Source organism: Phytophthora cinnamomi, assembly GCF_018691715.1.
Source record: "Phytophthora cinnamomi strain GKB4 chromosome Unknown Contig105, whole genome shotgun sequence".
In the NCBI taxonomy this organism is placed as follows: domain Eukaryota; phylum Oomycota; class Peronosporomycetes; order Peronosporales; family Peronosporaceae; genus Phytophthora; species Phytophthora cinnamomi.
In genome coordinates, this window is record NW_027151038.1 from 132,387 (window position 1) to 152,019 (window position 19,633).

The 19,633-nt window shown below is 55.8% G+C and overlaps 9 protein-coding genes across 10 annotated transcripts; 7 read left to right on the top strand and 2 right to left on the bottom strand.

Annotated features, from left to right (window-relative positions):
* Positions 1 to 985: 985 nt before the first annotated feature.
* Positions 986 to 4,310, top strand: IUM83_19875 (Zinc carboxypeptidase; the record flags this gene model as incomplete). 2 transcript variants are annotated; one of them, XM_067944943.1, is made up of 7 exons in its annotated part: positions 986 to 1,228; positions 1,349 to 1,498; positions 1,572 to 1,863; positions 1,938 to 2,164; positions 2,275 to 2,317; positions 2,397 to 3,434; positions 3,511 to 4,310. In XM_067944943.1, 7 exons carry the CDS (start codon positions 986 to 988, stop codon positions 4,308 to 4,310), a joined length of 2,793 nt encoding a protein of 930 aa, XP_067782541.1. The 2 variants fall into 2 exon arrangements, with proteins under 2 accessions (XP_067782541.1, XP_067782542.1); XM_067944944.1 differs by having other exon boundaries at positions 2,275 to 2,289; positions 2,363 to 3,434.
* Positions 4,311 to 5,283: 973 nt separating this feature from the next.
* Positions 5,284 to 6,288, top strand: IUM83_19876 (Endoglucanase A; the record flags this gene model as incomplete). Its single annotated transcript, XM_067944945.1, has 1 exon — positions 5,284 to 6,288. One exon carries the CDS (start codon positions 5,284 to 5,286, stop codon positions 6,286 to 6,288), a length of 1,005 nt encoding a protein of 334 aa, XP_067782544.1.
* A 294-nt stretch (positions 6,289 to 6,582) lies between these two features.
* IUM83_19877 (Enkurin domain) lies at positions 6,583 to 7,478 on the top strand (the record flags this gene model as incomplete). Its single annotated transcript, XM_067944946.1, has 2 exons — positions 6,583 to 6,865; positions 6,940 to 7,478. 2 exons carry the CDS (start codon positions 6,583 to 6,585, stop codon positions 7,476 to 7,478), a joined length of 822 nt encoding a protein of 273 aa, XP_067782545.1.
* Positions 7,479 to 7,622: 144 nt separating this feature from the next.
* IUM83_19878 (COMM domain-containing protein 3) lies at positions 7,623 to 8,500 on the bottom strand (the record flags this gene model as incomplete). The annotated part of the gene is made up of 3 exons (XM_067944947.1): positions 7,623 to 7,888; positions 8,012 to 8,118; positions 8,214 to 8,500. 3 exons carry the CDS (start codon positions 8,498 to 8,500, stop codon positions 7,623 to 7,625), a joined length of 660 nt encoding a protein of 219 aa, XP_067782538.1.
* Positions 8,501 to 8,944: 444 nt separating this feature from the next.
* Positions 8,945 to 9,247, bottom strand: IUM83_19879 (pectate lyase; the record flags this gene model as incomplete). Its single annotated transcript, XM_067944948.1, has 1 exon — positions 8,945 to 9,247. The coding sequence occupies one exon, from the start codon at positions 9,245 to 9,247 to the stop codon at positions 8,945 to 8,947; it is 303 nt and encodes a 100-aa protein (XP_067782536.1).
* A 1,638-nt stretch (positions 9,248 to 10,885) lies between these two features.
* On the top strand, positions 10,886 to 11,671 carry IUM83_19880 (putative polysaccharide lyase; the record flags this gene model as incomplete). The annotated part of the gene is made up of 2 exons (XM_067944949.1): positions 10,886 to 11,238; positions 11,302 to 11,671. The coding sequence occupies 2 exons, from the start codon at positions 10,886 to 10,888 to the stop codon at positions 11,669 to 11,671; spliced, it is 723 nt and encodes a 240-aa protein (XP_067782532.1).
* Positions 11,672 to 12,115: 444 nt separating this feature from the next.
* IUM83_19881 (COMM domain-containing protein 3) lies at positions 12,116 to 12,987 on the top strand (the record flags this gene model as incomplete). The annotated part of the gene is made up of 3 exons (XM_067944950.1): positions 12,116 to 12,402; positions 12,498 to 12,604; positions 12,722 to 12,987. The coding sequence occupies 3 exons, from the start codon at positions 12,116 to 12,118 to the stop codon at positions 12,985 to 12,987; spliced, it is 660 nt and encodes a 219-aa protein (XP_067782533.1).
* A 228-nt stretch (positions 12,988 to 13,215) lies between these two features.
* Positions 13,216 to 17,454, top strand: IUM83_19882 (ubiquitin conjugation factor e4; the record flags this gene model as incomplete). Its single annotated transcript, XM_067944951.1, has 2 exons — positions 13,216 to 14,329; positions 17,174 to 17,454. 2 exons carry the CDS (start codon positions 13,216 to 13,218, stop codon positions 17,452 to 17,454), a joined length of 1,395 nt encoding a protein of 464 aa, XP_067782534.1.
* Positions 17,455 to 17,542: 88 nt separating this feature from the next.
* Positions 17,543 to 18,304, top strand: IUM83_19883 (ubiquitin conjugation factor e4; the record flags this gene model as incomplete). The annotated part of the gene is made up of 1 exon (XM_067944952.1): positions 17,543 to 18,304. The coding sequence occupies one exon, from the start codon at positions 17,543 to 17,545 to the stop codon at positions 18,302 to 18,304; it is 762 nt and encodes a 253-aa protein (XP_067782535.1).
* Between the last annotated feature and the right edge of the window lie 1,329 nt (positions 18,305 to 19,633).

Consider the following 19,633-nt stretch of genomic DNA (forward strand, 5'->3'; position numbering starts at 1 on the left):
TTTGTCTTAGCGGGAAGGCGACTGACTTCCCGACGTTGACTCGTAGCCCCGGTAATTGAGAGAATCGTTTGACTACACCCAATACTGTAGATTGTTTGTCCGCATCTTCCACGTAAATCGCCGTATCATCTGCATAGCCAGCGACTTTGAGTTCTATGCTATCATCATCCCCCGAGAGTCGTATCCCAGCTAACTCCTGGTTCGCCTCCACCATAGAGCACATCGACCGCAATAATAAAGAGAAATGGCGCCAAAGGGCAGCCTTGGCGCATCCCGCTTGTGATTTCGATGGCTCAGAAATTGCAGCCTCAAGTTGGTTGGGGCACTCGCTTCGTCGATTCAGGATAGGATGCCAATTTGATGCCAGGATCTCTGCCAGATCCTCTGGTCCTAATGCCGTGTTGGCAATCCCGTGCTTCAGCATCGGGAACGTAATATCACCATATTTAGTTGATACTCTGGCAAAGAAGATTTTACATCTCTGGTAGACCGTTGAACGTGCTTCGTCGTCAACTGGACGCGTCGAAGTGCTCTCCGTCGTGTAGAAGTGTCATCTAGCCGCTCCAAGAGAATATTTTTCACCTCATTGTCCCCTCCTCCAGGGTCGTGTGTAGTCGCATTCAATTGAGCTGTCAGTCGCTTTATCTGTTGCCAAAACCCTCGATTTGTTCGCTTCCTACAGTCTTTTTTTTTTTAGCTTCTTCAGCCTTGGCAGCTCACTGAATCAGGCCTGCTTATCGACTGTCTATGCATTTAATGACGCTGTGCCGCATCGATTCCAAATACACCGTCGCTTTTCGCTTCAATCGGGGCTCCTTAGCTATCCCTACCTAAAGCTCACCTATGATGACTTCTTTTCTGACCAATCACATTCGTTGTGCCCCTTGCGATAAATGTGCTTTTTTCGAGATAAATACCCCTTCGAAAGGTCTCTAATAACAATTGTGCTGCTCATAGATTTGTTGTATCTGCCATAGCAGTCACGATGGCGACGGGGGCACCGCAGATCCACCGCGCGCGGCTGTGCGATTTCACGCGCGTGTGGACGGCGGACGCGGCCAACCTTACGGCGCTGCAGCAGCAGCCCGGCACGGCGTGGGAGCCCTCGCGCGCGTCGCTCTCAAGCGGGGCGCTCGAGCTGGCGGCGGACGCGGCGTTCCAGGTCTCCGTCGCGCTCGGGGGGACCCACTCGCTGCACCGTGTGTCCATGAGGACGCAATTGCCAAAGGTGGACATTGCAGTACTATTGCATCCACTCCGTCTCGAAAAGATGGATACCATTCCGTGGAAAAAATGTCCATTTCGCAACAATTGTATTGACAACTACGTTGCATTTTTTTCCTGTTAGGGCGGACAAGCGACGCTGAGTGTCCACCTGCCTGTGCACGGTGGACTGAACATGACTCTGGGCTCGGCGCCCGCAGGCGCCGAGAAGAACGAGGTGTTGGTGGCGTCGTCGCAGAACACGACGCTTGTTGCCGAGCTGCCGTGCGTCACGGTGCGTTGGGGAGGACGAGGGAGGTGGTGCCGAGGAAGAATGGGCTGATCTGCTGTTGTTTTGTTTGTTTTAGGACGTGGCGGACGCTTTCCATGACGTGGACTTTGTGTGGGACGACGAGTGGATGCGCTGGTATGTGGACGAAGTGCTGTTGCTGGAAGAGTTTATCCACGAGCTTGGCGAGGGGAAAAGCGCGAGCGACGGCGGTGGCAGTGTCGTTGTCGAGTTGAGCGTAAAGGGTGAGGAGAAGAGCGTCAATGAGGTAAAGCTGGCGGTGGAGCGGATCGAGTTGAGCTCGGCGAACGCGTCAGACCCATGGTGTGCGCCGCGGTATTCGACCTCGAGCAATTGCCGAGCGCAAGAGTGTACGCTGCTGGTCTCACGTCGTGGCTGGAGTGATGCGTTTTACTCACCAGTGGCGTTGATATTTGCTACGCAGCTTTTTTTCCGCGGCTCGGGTCGATTCAGGGCTCGTTGTCCGTGGATGAAGTGGACTCCTACATCAGCGAGATAGCTGAGGCATTTCCTCTCATTACAAGGGTGGACGTTCTTGGACAGTCAGTGGAGAAACGACCTCTGCGTGCTCTGTGTTTGGGTGCATGTCACGCTGCTGAGGACCAGCACGTGCCACAAGCGCTTTATACAGGCATGCACCACGCTCGCGAGGTAAAGCCTGTTTGTTTGTTTGTTTTCTAACAAAAGGCATGACGTTAAAACGCTATGCCCTTCCCTGCTGCTGCTGAGCTAACCTTTTCTTTATTTTATCATGTGTCCAGCCAATTTCAATGATGGTAGATGGCTGTCGTGAACCTAACAGGTGTAAGTTGTCTGAACTAATTCGTAGCTACTCGTTGTTTCATGCAGAACATGGTGTATACAATCGACATATTGACGACAGACTATCGCAATGGAGACCTAGGGGCGTTGGAGTTACTGTCGTCGCGCCAACTCTGGTTTATACTGGTCGTAAACCCTGATGGCTACGCGCACAATGAAATGATGCGTGTGTGGGAGCACGATAAGATGGGTCAGCGCAAGAGCGCAGCACCGACTTGCGACAAGAGCCCACCCGACGCAGGTGTAGATCTGAACCGTAACTACGATGTTTGCTTCGCGCTCAACACTAAGGGCAGCAGCAACGAACCTTGTGGGGATGATTACAATGGCCCTCGTGCTTTTTCGGAACCGGAGACACAAGCTGTTCGCGAGCTTGTGGAGCGGAATACCTCCGACTTCAGTGTGGCTCTCAATTACCACTCCTTTGGCAAGTACTTCAACCTACCATTCGCTTGTGAGGACGAAGGCATACCAGCGGAGCCGAACAACTCGGTGTTTGTCGCGTTAGCCCGCGAGCTGGCGCATTTTAATGGGTTCGACTATGGTCAGTCATGGAAGGAGAGCAATTTGTATACTGTGAACGGTGAGACGAGCGACTGGATGTGGCAAGCGCACAACATTTTCGCGATGTCTCCCGAGGTTGGACCAGCATTTGAGACCGCATCTGTTCCGGGGTTTTGGCCACCCCGTGAAGATGTCCCTCAACTATCAGCTGATCTTCATTATACGAACTTGCAGGCTGCTCGCATGGCAGGACCCGTGTATTCCCTGTCTTTGAAGAGCGTACAGCTAGGAGCGATCGCGGATGGCGACTCGACGTCTTCGTTTTTGTCTGTGGAGGTGGTTGTTTTAAACAGCGGGCTGCGACCTGGATCTGCAGAATTGTTGGGATCTGTTTTTGTGAACGGAACGAGCGCCAGTGATGCTGTACACCTTGAGCTCAAGGCGGAGCCTGAAGGGTTTTCCTCGGGCGTGGCTGAGGAGATTTACACGTTGATGATACCTCATTTTGGAGACGATTTCCACCGGTCCATGAAAGAGATTGACGCGCTCTATTTAGTTGTGCGAGACGCTTTCAGCTGCCAGCTCTTCCGTGTCGGTACGTATTGTGTGATGCATTGAGTGAAGAAAGTTACTCAAGACTAACGCGTTTATTCGTATTTGTGCGATTCTAGCTGTTCATTTTGATACAACTGCCGAAAAGACAAACCTACCAAACGTCCAAACATGGGCAGCACTCCCGCTACCTCGGTGTGGGACCTGCGAGCAGTTCGGTGCCCCATTAAGCGTTGAAGTGTCCACAAACAGCATTACCACCTCGCCGATTTGCTCAGGAACCAAGGATGTGGTCGTCCTGAAGCCGGTTCGCACACGAGAAATTGGCTTGTCGACGTCTTCTGGATCAGCAAGCTCCACCGCTAACTCTGGTATCAGCCCCGCTGCATCTCTTCCAGCCCCAAGCCCTTCTGCCACTATCAACGCCAACCCCACCGCCACCGCTGCAACCATAGAGGCCAATGTCAACGGCAGCTCCGGTAGTGCATCAGCGGCGACAACCAGGGATCAGCTTGCCTCGGTGTCATCATCGATCCTGCCATCATCGGTGTCTTGGTCAGGTCCAGTTGCGATGGCATCGTTGGCGGGTGTGGTCTTGCTGGTGGTCGTTGTACTGTTCTTTCGTCGTCGCCGGCGGCGCACCAAAAAGAAACCTGCAAGGGCAAAAGCAGCATCTGGAGTTCAAAAGAGACGAAGCAACGTGCAATACTCGCGCATTGATGAAGACCCCAACTCTCCAGCTGCCAGCACCGAGCAGCTCAACTACGATGACGAAGATGATGAGCTTGATTTACTCGATGCCGAGTGCGGAGAGAGGGGCCTCTCATCTCATGACGAGGACGTGGTGGTGTCCAAGAATCAGTCGTCTCCTCGTAGAACGTCGAAGACATTGCGATCGTCTAGCGAAGATGTGGTCTAGAAGCGTGATGAATTCAACTATAAAGATGAGGAAAGGTGTAAGTGATGATAACGTGTTGTGCTAACTATGACCTTGTCGGCTATATTTTGCTTGTTACTCTTCCAGCTCAGGTTTGTAGGGCACAACAGCATCTTATTCCATCACAATTCACTAATCTGCTTTAGTTTTGATTGGACAGATCGGATTCTCCCGCAGTACTCACACCGATGCCAGGTGACTCGAGCTCACCAAGCTGCACTTATGCTGTGAAGGCAGAGGCTGCATGGGTTGTTGTATACAAATGCGCCAAGGACGATGGCGCCGCAGCTGGTAGATAGCTCTGTCGAGCTGTACTCAGAGCGAATGGAACTACTACGTGAATTGCTACAATCTCATCCACTTCGCAATCTACCTACCAGCTGAACAAGACATCTTCAAGCGAGTCGAGTCCGCCTCCCCTTCAGACTCGCAACTTTCGCGGCAGTCCAAGCCCAAACAAGACCATGATACCCGTCAGTCGCTACTTCACGCTAATGCTCACGGCGCTCTCCGTTTCGGTCACGACCGCAGGATTCTCTACCTGCCAAACTACGCTTGGTGGTTCATACCCGACCGCAGTGGCCACGTACCCGAATGTGAAAGACCAGATCGAGCTCATAGCGAAGCAGCAAGTCGCGCAATGGTACACCGACCGCGTATCAGATGTGTCAGCGCTGGCAAAGGCCGTCGTGCTCCCAGTCTGTAGCGACACGAACCAAGGCACAATTCCACCCACAGTTGTCGTGTATGGTTTGCCCCAGAAGGACTGTGCCAACGGGTTTTCGACCGCTGGTTCCAACGCCAACAACGACGACTATCGCGCTTTCTTGCAACAACTCGCGAGCGCTGCAGGCAACCAGCAAGTTGTGTACATCTTGGAGCCCGACGCAATTGGTCTACTGGCTGATGGAGGTGCGGCAACGCCAAAGGCTACGCTGAGAACCTCGGTGTGGCGATGGACATCCTGTCGCAAAACCCGAACGCTGAAATTTACCTGGATGTGGGGTACTGGACGCTCTCCGACGACGACCAAGCCGCTGCTGTCGCGAAGATCGTCAACACTGTGGACCCAAACTGCAAAGGCAAGGGGATCTCGCTCAACGCGTCGAATTATCGCTCAAACGAGGAGATGGCAGCTACGTGCGAGCGATTCGTCAAAGCCAGCGGTCGCGAGTACAAGTGCATTGTGGACACGTCGCGAAATCTTGTGAGTCCTCCGAGCACCGAGTGGTGCAATGCCAACTGGGCAGGTATCGGCGAGCTGCCCACGACCAATACTGGATCCGAGTACGTGAGTCGCTACGTTTGGGTCAAGCCTCCTGGTGAGAGTGACGGCGAATGCACAGGTCAATCTGACCGGGCACTCCGAGGGCCCGATGCTGGCGTCTTCTTCGTGGAGGCCTTCGTGCAGCTCTGGAATAACGGCGTGTATGTTCAGAAGCTCGGAATGGCCACCATCAGCGCTACTGCCACTAGTACTAGCAATGCGACTGCAACGGAGACGCCTACACCGGCTCCGACAACGTTGACGCCGATTCTAGAGCCGGCAACGGTGGCACCGACGTCAACGCCGACAACAATGGTGCCGATTCCAGGACCGACAACGACGGCCCCGGCAACTATAGCGCCATCAGCCACGAAGACCCAGGAGGTCAAGGTTACGTCACTTGCATCTCTTGATCTGTCGGACGGTAGCTTCGGTCAAGTACATGTAGGCGGCTGGTATTCCGAAGGCGAGGAGGATGTCACAGACACCCCATCGACTACGCCGACGACCCCGACGCCGACCACTTCGTCTCCAATGCTGGTCGAGGTGGAGCCTCCTCACACGATGGTCGTGGTTGATGTCGTCCCAGAGGAATATGCTGTGGATGATGATGCTGATTTCACCAAAGTGGTTGACGAGGGCACGAATGACGAGTTTGTTGGACGCGTCCGCAAGCACAAAGCATGTGAGTAAGTCGAAGTCGTTGTAGCTTCTAGCCGCTACAAATTGTAAACTAAAGTAATTAAATGCAGTCGCCACGAATGATCAGCTCCAGAGCATCACGCTCGCGCATTGATCCATTTTTGATCAACAAGTCATGCGACTTCAACTCGATAGGCCATAGATAGCACTGCAGCTTCCCCATGAGATTGTGCGAGCAACCGAAACCAATGCAGCCCCACCGACGCGCCATTCGCCTTTAGAGCTGTCACCCAGCCAAGACAACGCACACCTCCGTCATAACCATCGGAGGACACGACCACAACCATGCAGCGCGACGAGTGCATCTACAACCTGATTCCGAAGGTGCACGTGGAGCCTGCGAAACCCGAGCGCTACCGTTCTAAGTTCGACCCCAATGTGCAGCCCACCGGAAGCACCTTCGGCGTACGCGGCAAGACCAAGCTCGAGGGTGCAAACCTAGGATCAGCCCAAAGGATCGAAAAGCCTGCGAGTGCTCGCGGCTTCGGTCGCCTACCTGCCAAGCCTGACCCAAAGTCCTTCATCCGCAAGGGTGAACGAAACGCCACTGCCGTCGTCTCCAAGAAACGTAGGTAGTTCGTTGTATTGCTGAAAGCGGTCTCAACTCGCTGATCCGTGGTGTTTTTGGTGCTTGGTCTTCAGCGGGCAAATTCAATTATCCCGGGGCGACAAGAGCTCCCGTGGTGAAGAGGGACGACAAGCCTATCATGGGGCTCAAGTCCGCCAAGAACTTTGTCACGGCTAACGCTGTCGAGACGATTCTCGCTGTGCCAGGCAACCGGGCTCGCGTGAAAAATGAGCCTCCGCAGTACATGAAGAAGGAGGATTATGGTCAGGTGCCGCGGTACTTGAGCCAGGTGAAGGACGAGATCGAACGCGAAAACTCAATGATCGAGGAGTTCGTGCGGCAAAACCACAGCCTAATGGAGGAAGATAGTCGCGACCGCGTTGAGTCCATGGACGAGAGCGAGAGACTGGCACTCGTAGACGCGCTCAAGTCCAAGTGGGATCACGTGAACGCCAAGTACCAGAAGCTCTGCCATAACGTTGTCTTCGACACGCTCGGCAAGGTACGGCGAAAAGAGACCTTCGAGAAGGAGCTCACGCAACTCGAGAAGGACATCCAACTGCTCGAAAAAGGCCAAGTCGTCGTCAGCCAGAGCAACAACGACCGCTACTGATCTACCCGCTCACCGCCGCCATGATGATGCCCGTGACGACACTTGTGCCAAAGCAGCTTAGTCAGTCCAGCAGCCCCCGCAGGCTACGTTGACACAGCAATATATTAGCTCTCCCCTCCGTGTTTGATGTATCCCTCTTCTCCTTCACGTGCTGGTTCGGAGGTGGGAGGGCGTCCCTGCTGCTAGCTTCTCCACCTCGTTGGTGACTTCCTGGATGCAATACACGAGCGACCGCAGCTCTTCCACCGAGCAGGTGAAGGCCACCGTCTGCAGCCCCTGAGTGGCAGTGCTAGGCGACTGCAGCTTCAGCTCGACGAAGTACAGCGGCTCGTGGACGCTGCCTGCGCTGCTGGAGCGCAGCACGTAGTCCAGCCGCCACGACACGTCCACCACGTGGGCGAAGTCGAAACCTAGGAGTGAGGGTGAGCACACAGCAGCAACAACAGCAACAGCAACAGCAACAACAGCAACGACAATGCAGTTAGAGACCACTGCAGAGATGTCCGCACAGATGTAGCCATGTCTAGGCGTACTGGTATTCTCTAGCACGCGCTCCACGCTCGGCACAGCGGCAGCCAGCGCTGGCAAGAGCTTCAGCTGCAGGTCGTCGTCCTCCACTCCGAGAGCGAAGAGCTGCTGTCTGCTGGGCCGCATAGCACACAAGCAGGAATCCCGTCAGGTCGGGTATAAAATTAAAGAGTTTACTTGTATCTGCGTCAACAGTTGAGCTCGCACCGCTGTTCTGCCGGCGTTCGAGCGCCTCCGTCCCTCGCACATGTCGCCACAATAGCGCACATGGCTGCGAAGGCCTCGCTGTCGCTTGGTGACGGGAGCTCTGCGGCGTTCGGATGCGTATCAACGGAGTGGGCGAGGTCGGTGGCCATTGCCGAGGCTGCCGCACTCGCCAGCGATTGCAGGGAAGCGGGAGAAAGTGTAGAGAGAAGGTCGAGCGCGCGGCGAGGCACCACGCGCGCGTCACCCTCAAGGAAGGCGGCAGCATCGTCCGCGAAGCCGCCGGCCATGATGATCTGGAACACCAAATTTAATACTGCGGATACGGGCTTTTATATTTGATGTTCATAAAACCCAATCGCACTTCTTCGGAAAACCAAAACACCCACTTGAATTTGAACGAATCGAACGTTATTATTATAACCATCGGGATTCGGCTTACATCCGTAAGATACGAAAAAGGCTAAAAATTGAACGATGTTTTGACAACTCCAAACCGATCTGGGTCTCCATCGCAAACAATGTGCTTTGAGTAGACTTTGGACAGACACAAAAGGTTGAAGAGTACTAACCAGCGAGAAAACATTGACATGGATTGAGAAACACACATTATATTCTATTCGACTGAAACTCAACGCTCATCTCTATACATCGATACGATACTCGTTCGCGTACGCACTCAAACGGTGCGGGTGCTGACACAGTCACACTGGATGGTTGGCCGATTTGCCGAGCTAGGCGAAGGAGACGGTGCTGGTGGAGTACTGGCAGAGCGAGCCCGAGGGACCGGCGCCCAGCTTCTTGGGCTCGCCCGACGTGGCACCCTGCGACCATGCACACACGTCGACCTTCTTGGTCTTGATCTTGATGTTGCCGAGCGTGGCCTGGTCGCCCCAGTTCTTGTTCACGGTCACAAGGCTCACCTTGCCGTTGACGGCCAGGACGTTCTTGAGGGTGACCTTGCGGCCCTTGCCGCCGCACGTGCCGCAGGAGCGATAGAGCTTCCCGAAGTCCTGCGCGTAGAAGCTACGAGCCATCGACGGCAGGAGTTCTACATGTTAGCAGTAGATTGGTCCGTTGATGCTAGTGTCATCCCAGTTAGATACCAATGAATGAAAGGGAGCACTAGTTGTGAGTGGTTGTGACTATGAGAGAGAAGGATGGATCCTGGCCATCGTTGGTCCTCTCTTGCTCGCTGAGCGAGCCGAAGTAGTCACTGAGTACCGAAAGGGTTTTTTCGCCGGGGGGATTTCCCCGATGCAACACAACTTGACCTCACTCACTTTTGAATTCCGAACCTGAAACTCAAGTGGCCACCACCTCCTACTCTAAGTTGCTGCGCGTTGTTGCCTGACGTGACGTCGTGCTTAGTGCAGCAGTACAGTACTCACCAGTGTTATCTGGTGAGTGCCTTCTTGCAAATCCCCCGCACCATTGAGATCCCGTACATGTATTCGTATGGACGAAGAAACACTTGTCTTTTGGCGTTGCAGTCTGCAGTTAGCAGGCCGCAACCCCCGTCCCCTCCTTCTCCGAATAAACGCAATCATCCAGCGCGTAATTAAACGCCTTGATCAGGCGTGTCACCCGTACACCACACACACTCCGTCTGCCTGCAGTCCCAGCTGCCGCGGGCCGGACAATCGATCGCCACTGTGCATCGACAAGATCGAGTCGAAACGAAGACGTGTCGTAAGCGACGCTTGTTGGTCCACAACCGGCAACAGGCTCGACCGCACCGCCGTTGTTGTTGCCCGCAGCTTGATCATAGCAACGACCCCGGTGTCCGTGGCGCGGATTCGGTGACTGCCCCGTCTTTTTGCTGTTTGACCGCGGCGCCGACGCGAACGTGCGGAGTTGTGGTAGTCGCCACACTCGTTGCACATCGCTGTGGCACGGTTTAGCAGACGGTATCTTGCAACGGCGCGAACAATGCAACTTGGACGGAGCAGTGTTGTCCGTAGTGCGCTGCAGCATAAGAACATGCAACGCCGCTCAAACTTTTGCGGGCAATACGTGGACGCCTCACTCGTTGCTCGTTAGTCAAGTGGACGGCCCAAGGTCAACGAGTTGACGGTCGCAACGCTCGGGTCGCAGACTCGTGTGGACGGTCCGCACAGCTGGACGTCGGGCAACAACGCAGCAAACCCATGTGGCGGGCGACCGCGGTGGTCATCCATCGCCGCGTCTATCTATCTACTACATGTAATAGTATTTTCCTGTCAGGTCTGGCATCTAGCGGTGTAGCTCTCTCTGCTCGCTGTCACCGTTCATGCTGCCGTTTCCGCCGCTGCATCTGGCATCGCGGAGCAGAAGCCCACGGCAATGGAACCCTGCGACAGGATTTGACGCTCGTGTCAACGATTGCCCCACGCTCGCTGTCGAAACGAACGCACTAGTTGACCACCTGGCCGGCCGACGGACTGACTGACTGACCTACTGGCCTAGTGTTGCTGCAGCTCTCGCCTCGGTTGGCGGCATCTCTTCAACATACAGCAGCGCTGCATGTGGTCGGCCTTGTATCAGCGTCGCGAAAGTGTGCGCGAGCGCTTCCTGTCGGGCCACCGAGCTCATTCAATTCGCGCTCTTCACAACAAGCGAGCCAACACCAACAACCAAGCAACCCAACGCGCCCGTCGCCAACTAACCAACCACCACCAGTACCAACAACAACCATGGTCAACGCCTTCTCCGTCGTCACTGTCGCCCTGGCCGCTGTCGCCGCCGTCGCCTCGGGCGCCTCCATGCGCTCGGAGGCGGCCCCTATGCCCGACGGATCGTGGCCCGCCAGCAAAGGCACGGTCTACTACAAGGAGCCGTTCACGGTCAAGAAAGGCACGACGTTCGACGGCGGCATGAAGACGTACGCGCGCTCGAACGTCAAGTGCGGCGGCCAGAAGGAGAGCGGGTGGCAGACGGCTGTGTTCATGGTGGAGCCCGGCGCCATGCTCAAGAACGTGATCATCGGCAAGGACCAAATGGAGGACGTGCACTGCGAGCAGAGCGGCTGCACGATCGAGAACGTGTGGTAGGAGGACGTGTGCGAGGACGCGCTGAGAATCAAGGGCGGGTCCGCCAGCAGCGTGAGCAGGGTGATCGGTGGTGGCGCGCGCTCGGCCGACGACAAGGTCATCCAGCACAACGGCCAGGAATCCGTCTCCATCGAGGGCTTCTACGCGCAGGACTTCGGGAAGCTCTATCGCTCCTGCGGCACGTGCGGCGGCAAGGGCCGCAAGGTCACCCTCAAGAACGTCCTGGCCGTCAACGGCAAGGTGAGCCTTGTGACCGTGAACAAGAACTGGGGCGACCAGGCCACGCTCGGCAACATCAAGATCAAGACCAAGAAGGTCGACGTGTGTGCATGGTCGCAGGGTGCCACGTCGGGCGAGCCCAAGAAGCTGGGCGCCGGTCCCTCGGGCTCGCTCTGCCAGTACTCCACCAGCACCGTCTCCTTCGCCTAGCTCGGCAAATCGGCCAACCATCCAGTGTGACTGTGTCAGCACCCGCACCGTTTGAGTGCGTACGCGAACGAGTATCGTATCGATGTATAGAGATGAGCGTTGAGTTTCAGTCGAATAGAATATAATGTGTGTTTCTCAATCCATGTCAATGTTTTCTCGCTGGTTAGTACTCTTCAACCTTTTGTGTCTGTCCAAAGTCTACTCAAAGCACATTGTTTGCGATGGAGACCCAGATCGGTTTGGAGTTGTCAAAACATCGTTCAATTTTTAGCCTTTTTCGTATCTTACGGATGTAAGCCGAATCCCGATGGTTATAATAATAACGTTCGATTCGTTCAAATTCAAGTGGGTGTTTTGGTTTTCCGAAGAAGTGCGATTGGGTTTTATGAACATCAAATATAAAAGCCCGTATCCGCAGTATTAAATTTGGTGTTCCAGATCATCATGGCCGGCGGCTTCGCGGACGATGCTGCCGCCTTCCTTGAGGGTGACGCGCGCGTGGTGCCTCGCCGCGCGCTCGACCTTCTCTCTACACTTTCTCCCGCTTCCCTGCAATCGCTGGCGAGTGCGGCAGCCTCGGCAATGGCCACCGACCTCGCCCACTCCGTTGATACGCATCCGAACGCCGCAGAGCTCCCGTCACCAAGCGACAGCGAGGCCTTCGCAGCCATGTGCGCTATTGTGGCGACATGTGCGAGGGACGGAGGCGCTCGAACGCCGGCAGAACAGCGGTGCGAGCTCAACTGTTGACGCAGATACAAGTAAACTCTTTAATTTTATACCCGACCTGACGGGATTCCTGCTTGTGTGCTATGCGGCCCAGCAGACAGCAGCTCTTCGCTCTCGGAGTGGAGGACGACGACCTGCAGCTGAAGCTCTTGCCAGCGCTGGCTGCCGCTGTGCCGAGCGTGGAGCGCGTGCTAGAGAATACCAGTACGCCTAGACATGGCTACATCTGTGCGGACATCTCTGCAGTGGTCTCTAACTGCATTGTCGTTGCTGTTGTTGCTGTTGCTGTTGTTGCTGCTGTGTGCTCACCCTCACTCCTAGGTTTCGACTTCGCCCACGTGGTGGACGTGTCGTGGCGGCTGGACTACGTGCTGCGCTCCAGCAGCGCAGGCAGCGTCCACGAGCCGCTGTACTTCGTCGAGCTGAAGCTGCAGTCGCCTAGCACTGCCACTCAGGGGCTGCAGACGGTGGCCTTCACCTGCTCGGTGGAAGAGCTGCGGTCGCTCGTGTATTGCATCCAGGAAGCCACCAACGAGGTGGAGAAGCTAGCAGCAGGGACGCCCTCCCACCTCCGAACCAGCACGTGAAAGGGAAGAGCAATACATCAGCAAACAAAGAACAGCACTACAATACACGTAGAAGTACCGCAGTACGACTAGAGAGAGAAGGAGAAGATTCCACGCCTCAATGTTCGGTACAGTAACGTCGGAAGTTGCCTTTCGGTGGTCGACGCTTTCTCAATCGGTACACTGTACCATAGCCTCTACCCCCATTTGAAGGTCGAGAGAACGTCGACGGCCCGGGGAGATCTCGCCATGTTCCTGTGCGCCCGCGACGCGTCCGCGCGGCCTCAAGGCGCTCCAGGCGCCGCGCATGCGCTTGCTCCCTCCTCGGACGATGCGCAGCGGCCGGCTCCGCGTCCCGCGCGCGCTCTGGCGCCCCACAGGCCGCCTCTCCGCCCCTCACTCGCAGAAGACGCTCAGGCCTCCGCCGCCTACCTGCGCGTGCTGGCCGCGCTGACGCGGCTGGTGGCGCAGCTGCTGGACGTGCACGCGCTGTCCCCGTCGCTGCGCTTCGTCGCGGGCGAGGCGGTGGCCGTGGACGCCGCCGAGTGGTGGCGCGAGCTGCAGCGCCGCAGCGTCGCGCGCCTGCAGCGGCAGGAGGCGGCGCACGAGAGAGGAAAGCCCACGGGCGGCAGCAGGCTGTGGCCGCTGGCGGCGCGTGGCCAGGAGCAGCAGCAGGACCATCGGGAGGACAGCGGCGTCTGGGTGTCCTCCAGGACCTTTGAGGACCTCCCGGAGGACATGTGGACGGACCGCGCGTCCGACTTGTTCGTGCAGGCACTGTACCTGATTATACAGGCGATGGACAGAGTGTCCACCGCACAGGGACAGGAGATCGAACAGGTGGACGCAGCGTCCGTGGTGGACGCTCTGGCCAGTGTGGACGCCGGCGCGGCCTTCGCGGCCGCGCAGCTGCTGCACATGTGGGCGCCCGTGAGCCAGAAGACGCTCGTGGACTCGGCGCAGAAGCTGGCCTCGCTCCTGGGCGTGGCCGTGGTCAACGTGCTGCTGCAGCCGCGGGGCGTCGGCGTCAAGCACGACTTCCACGAGCACGCGCTGCTGCCGTCGCTGCCGCTGCGCGCGTTCCTGGGCGCCAAGCAGTGGAGGTGCTCGGTGTGCGAGCGCGTGACGCAGACGAGCGGCGACTCGGCGCGGGCCGGGGGTGTTTATCGCTGCGCGGCGTGCAACTTCAACCTGTGTCGCGAGTGCTTTACGAGGATCCCGAACGTGAAAGAAGCAGCTCGACGGAGCAACCCGCTGGCAGATGTGACGAGACTCACGACGGATCGATTTTTTGAGCTGGTCGTGCCCCAGCTGAAGCACAAGACGGGCGCGGTGGCTGTACGCCAGATTGCACAGGAACTGCGTCGGCGGGTGCTGGAGCTGTACCCGCATAACTTTCAGGCGGCTGCGGAATTCGCGCAGTTATTTCACAATTTGCTGGCTGCAGACAAGGCGGCGGCACTTGCATTAGTGATGTCTCCGCCAGCGTCGAAGCCTTCGTCGTCTGGAAGGCCAGCGGTTGCTTGGTTCCCGCTGTTTATGAGGACGTGGACCATGTCGTTGAGCACACTGCTAGGCCCATTCCTGCGTGCTACCTCTATACTTGATGATGCGCACGAAATTGACGCTGCTGTGAGGGCTGCGAATCACGGTTCTGCAGTTGCTGATTGCCTGCGTGCACAGTGGATGAATGGCTATGCTGAGTTCCGAAGAACATTACAAACTCTCATGAAGACACTACTATCAAACGACCAGCACCCAATTGTGGTGGACGCCACTCTATGCTGGCTTGCACTCACGTTGATGACGGCAGACCCACGACGGCGCTTGAACTACGATGCTCACGAGCGACTAGACGGGTTTCTGGTGAACGTTACTACTATGCTACTTGCTTACACACTTCCTCTGCTAGATAAAGCTCAGCATGATCCAAGCGCTATCGATGCCCGTTATCACCAAAGTGTGGAGCCCGCTCGCGTATATGCTAGCAAGGATTTCCCGGAGGTTCCGCTTCACTACTCTCGCAGTACACAGGATGCACGTGCCAGCGAAAAGGTTGCTGATTCCGAGATGTCAGAGATTCAGTCACGTGACGAGATATGTATTGCTACATACAACGCACGCAGAATACAGAGGAGTCAAGAAGATCATGACGAGGAAGAGAAGGAGGTGGACTCCACCTACTACTACCCGCGTTTATCCTGCCACGAGGGTGTAGTATGTGATCGCTGCGAGTTCGCCAATATTCACCATGTGCGGTATAAATGCGCATTTTGCGGGGATATGGATTTGTGCAGTAGCTGCTTTGAAGATTTCCGCTCACACCAGGCTGCTACCGATTCCTCGTCGGAGTCGGAGTCTGAAGCTATGGTGCATTATCCCGATCATGTCTTCCTCCGTATCGAGTCGCCGATCCCTGTTTTCGCATTAAAGCACTTCCAGCCGTTGCCTGCCGATTTACTTACGACTAGCAAGCAGAAAGACGATGCAAGCAAGGCGTATGAGTGTGTGGATGAAGTGTTTGATGCATCAAGCATTCACTGCGCTGATTGTGGAGACACGCTGGGTGCAACTGGTCAGCCGGACGACGTATTTTACAAGTGTGCAAACTGTATATCAACTAGATTCGTCTGTGCGATGTGCTTGACACGCGAGGAGAAACTCAGCAATGGCAATCCCAACGAAATGCACGCTCCTGGTCACATGTATTTTGTGGTCACAGACCCATGGCGACGTCAGCTGCAAATTCCGTGGGGAGACGTAGTACGGAAACTGCACTTCCAGCGACTGTTGCATCCGCCCGCCCTCATCCCGCGTGTACGTTTTCCTCGCAGTACGGAGATGTTTTACGTTACGCTGAAGTATCTCCACTTCGGTCCTCTAGCGACTTTGTCGCGTTGGCTGAGTATGTTGAAGGAGGTCCAGGAGTTGCAGGCATTCTGCGCCTGTGATGAAGAGCGATTTGAAGTGGAGAAACAGCGAAGAGAGCGGCGGCGGCGACAAAATCGATCGCTGAACCCATCTGTACATTACAAAGCTAGTAAGGCTCGGCTTGAGGACATCCGTGTGAAATGTGTGAAGATGGAGTTGCACCTGCTGGAAAGTGCCAATATAGCGGAGTGGCTTGTGTTCTACGCGCGAACGTGTCGCTGGCTATTGCACACAGCGTCTACAACTCCTGCGGATTCCTTACCAGGGACTGTGCCTCAGGATCCTTTCGCTGAACCCCTCTCATATTTCTCGCCCATGTTCAGCGGGTTCCCAGAGCATTTTTTCTTCGATCTGTGCGACGTCGTTTACCTTTTGGGCCTCGAAAAATTGGAATACCGTGAACTCGTATCTGAGCTGAAGGGAATGAAGCAGAATGATGCTGACAGCGATGCAGTTGACGAAGTTAGAGAAATTGTGGAGCCGCTGCTGATAATGCTTACACAAATAGTGGTGGCTCCGAAGTTCACGAAGAATCCTCACCTCCGAGTGGAGGCGCTGCGCTCACTGACAACTCTGCTGACTTTCGTTTCGAAGGGTCAGCAAGTTCAGCACCGCCCAGGGCACCGGAGAATGGAAGCATTATTTAAGCGGCACCCATTACTGTCGCGCTATTTGATACCTGGTCTACTGCAGTTTCATTCGGACATGGATCGCTACAACGCCAGTAACAATGGTCTGGCATTCACCAGCGCTGTGACTAGTGGCGATCACATGCTGTGGGGGTTTCTACCGACACGAGTATCAGTAACGATGCTGCTGCGTTACCTCTGGCAACTGCCGAGTCAACGCCAAAGCCTCCTCCAAATGCTAAGCGCACCGGATGCCGTTGAGACCTCGCAGTCTTCGCTATCTGCGGAGCCAGACAATTGCAGCACTCAGCAACTGACGGGGCTTGTGAGTGGTTTGTGGAGCGATATCGCCAAGCTGTTTGACGAGGCTCACAATAAGATCACGACTCTCCGACAGATACACGATCTCATTGAGGACTCTTTGGATGGAAGTGTCGTGGTCCTACCCTTTCGACGCGACATGCTCGATGGGTATGTAGCAATCAACGCGAAGCAGTTACGCTTGACGATGCGTCTGCTCCTGGAGGCGCTGGAATTGACTTCGTGGTTCGCTGCAATCATCAGCGGTGAAGGTAGCTTTCGTTCCCGTTCAGTGTCGGCCCCTGCCACAGCTCTTCGACACGTTTTATTGCAACCGCTTGTTGTAGAACAAGCGGCGCGCACTCTCAGTTTCCTGGTGGCCTCGTTGGCGAATGCACACGAAGAAAAGGAGTGGGTCTTCTCTCTGCCTCTGGTGGAGGATGGCAAACTGCTTCTGGCGCACCTAATTGTACTTGTGGTGCGCTACTCCGGCCATAGCGCTTTGAAGTCTTCAGGCTCCTCAACTTCGTCTAGCTTCTGCTCGCCGTCGTCGTTCTGGAAGATCGTGCAGTCAAGTGGTGACATCATGGAGAGACGCGTGGGTGATTTGGACACGCATGTGCGTTAGTTTGAACGCGTTGTGCACGCGCATTGAGTCGGAAAGCTATCTCGGGTCTAGCCTAGACGATGACGATGACGATGTCGAAGAAGCCCGCATGGTAGTCGAAGAAGCAGGCCATGAACTGGATGAGGACGAGGCGCTAGCGTTGTTGGAGAAGCAGTCCGAATCGATTGGGAGCTCTGTTGGTGATGCTGCCACGACAAAGAGGCGCTTGGGTAAGCGCTTCATCGCGACGCTGGCCAAGGATGGTCGCTTCGACTTCAAACTGTTCGTGGGCGGTTGCCGCTTCTTGCGACCACATCGAAAGCAAGATCTAGGCAGCAGCTCGGACGAGGAAGAAGAAACTGAGGACGTGGGGGGTGGTTACCTGTACCTGGACGACTCGTGGGTGCAGCAGTTCGTTCGCGCGATGCACGAGGCAGACGAGATGATCCATGTGCAGGAGGCTATGGAAGCGTGTCTTGGAGATATCCCCGATCAGTACCTGGACCCTCTGCTCAGCACGCTGATGACCGACCCCGTACGTCTGCCATCGGGCAACATCGTAGATCGCGCCGTGATAGCTCGGCATCTGCTGGCCTCGGCACAGCAGGGCGGTAGCACCGGGAGGGATCCGTTCACCCGCGAGCCGCTAACGATGGCCATGGTGGAACCCTGCGACGCGCTGCGGTTGGAGATCCAATTGTATCTGCGCACGAAGATGCGGCACTTCCGCAAGACAGCGCGTGAGGACGTGTTGGCCACGTGGGGTCTCGGCTGGGACGTCTTGTTCGACAGCAGCAGCGAAACGGAGGCCGACTCGGAGGATGGAGCTGAAGGTGGCACTAACGCGACGATGAGCTCCACATCGTCCTAGCTGCCCATAATTATTTGAAAAAATGTCTCGAGTAGCTTCAACTTGCATACTTCTAGAACTTGACTTGGTCTGGTGGTGCTTTACGTGGGGGGGGGGGCATACTTCTCCCGTGGTGTTCAATAGTCGTAAGTACATGTATCAACACCTTGGTGTTTGATACGGTTTCTGTGTTTTGTTTGAGCAAGAGCTCGACGCTGAGGTCGGGTGGCTTCTGCATCACCTTTCGACCCGGACGACACCCACGTACTACCTCCGTTCGGAAATAGATGACCATTTGTTTTTTTTTTGCGCAGCGCTCCGCCTCGTTCATTTTCCTGATTATAAAATTGTGGGAGTGCTGGAGATCTAGAGTTGACTCCAAGCGAGGCACAGTCCAGAGAGGCGCAGGCGTTTAAAATGTGGGAGGGCTGGAGATCTAGAGTTGGCACTAAGCAAGACACAGTCCAGAGAGGCGCAGGCGTTCTTGTTCCGCCGCACTACATACACAAAAATGGATCTAAGATCTCACTACATACTTGAGGGGCACACGATTTGGCTTCGGGTGCTACGAGGATCCCACTTGCTGAGAGATGTTGCATCGCATGGCAATGACGTTGGAAGTCTGTCCGTTCGCATCAGTTTGTACTTAGCAAATGTTCGAGCCGGTAATCATTTCCACCATTAGACTTCATGATATGCTCCATGGGCGCTGGCAGCGGGAGGCGCGAGCCCTCCGTCCAAGCGTCGCTCTCAGTTTTCGCCTCACGCTCATCGTCAGCAACCGAGCCCTCCATCGTCGTCAGATCCCGCATCGCTTCCAGCACACGACGCGCGCCAAGTCGAGCGCGGGGCACGTAGCGCATGTACATGAGAGACACGGGGGGAATCGGTCCGGGCACGAAAGGTCGAATCCAGCGTTCCAGGCCTCGGCGCAGCAGCGTCAGCGCGTGGCGTCGGCGAGGTTGCGCGGGGGGGGGAGAGAGTCGTCCGGGCGGTTGGCAGGGGCAGCGGGGCGGCGGTCTATCTTGCACTCTTTCTTGACTTGACCACAGCTGCTACTCGATCTCCCATCGAGTTGATCCCACGCTTCCAATGCGCTCGACAACTTGGCGGCTCACGTGGAAGTACATTGCAACCCGGACGATCTCCCCACGTGTAAGCATCGCCTCCTACGCTGCGAAGCAGTAGGGTTTCCCAGACGGCCGGGCGTTCACTATCCGTAATCTCCCCATCCGCCAACTTTCGAAATGAATCCAGAAGCCAGTGTGCGGGGCCAGCAGTGTGTGGTGGCCAGTGAGCTGGAAAGCGCGGGAGATTCAGAATTCAACTCGATTGGTTTAGAAGGGAATT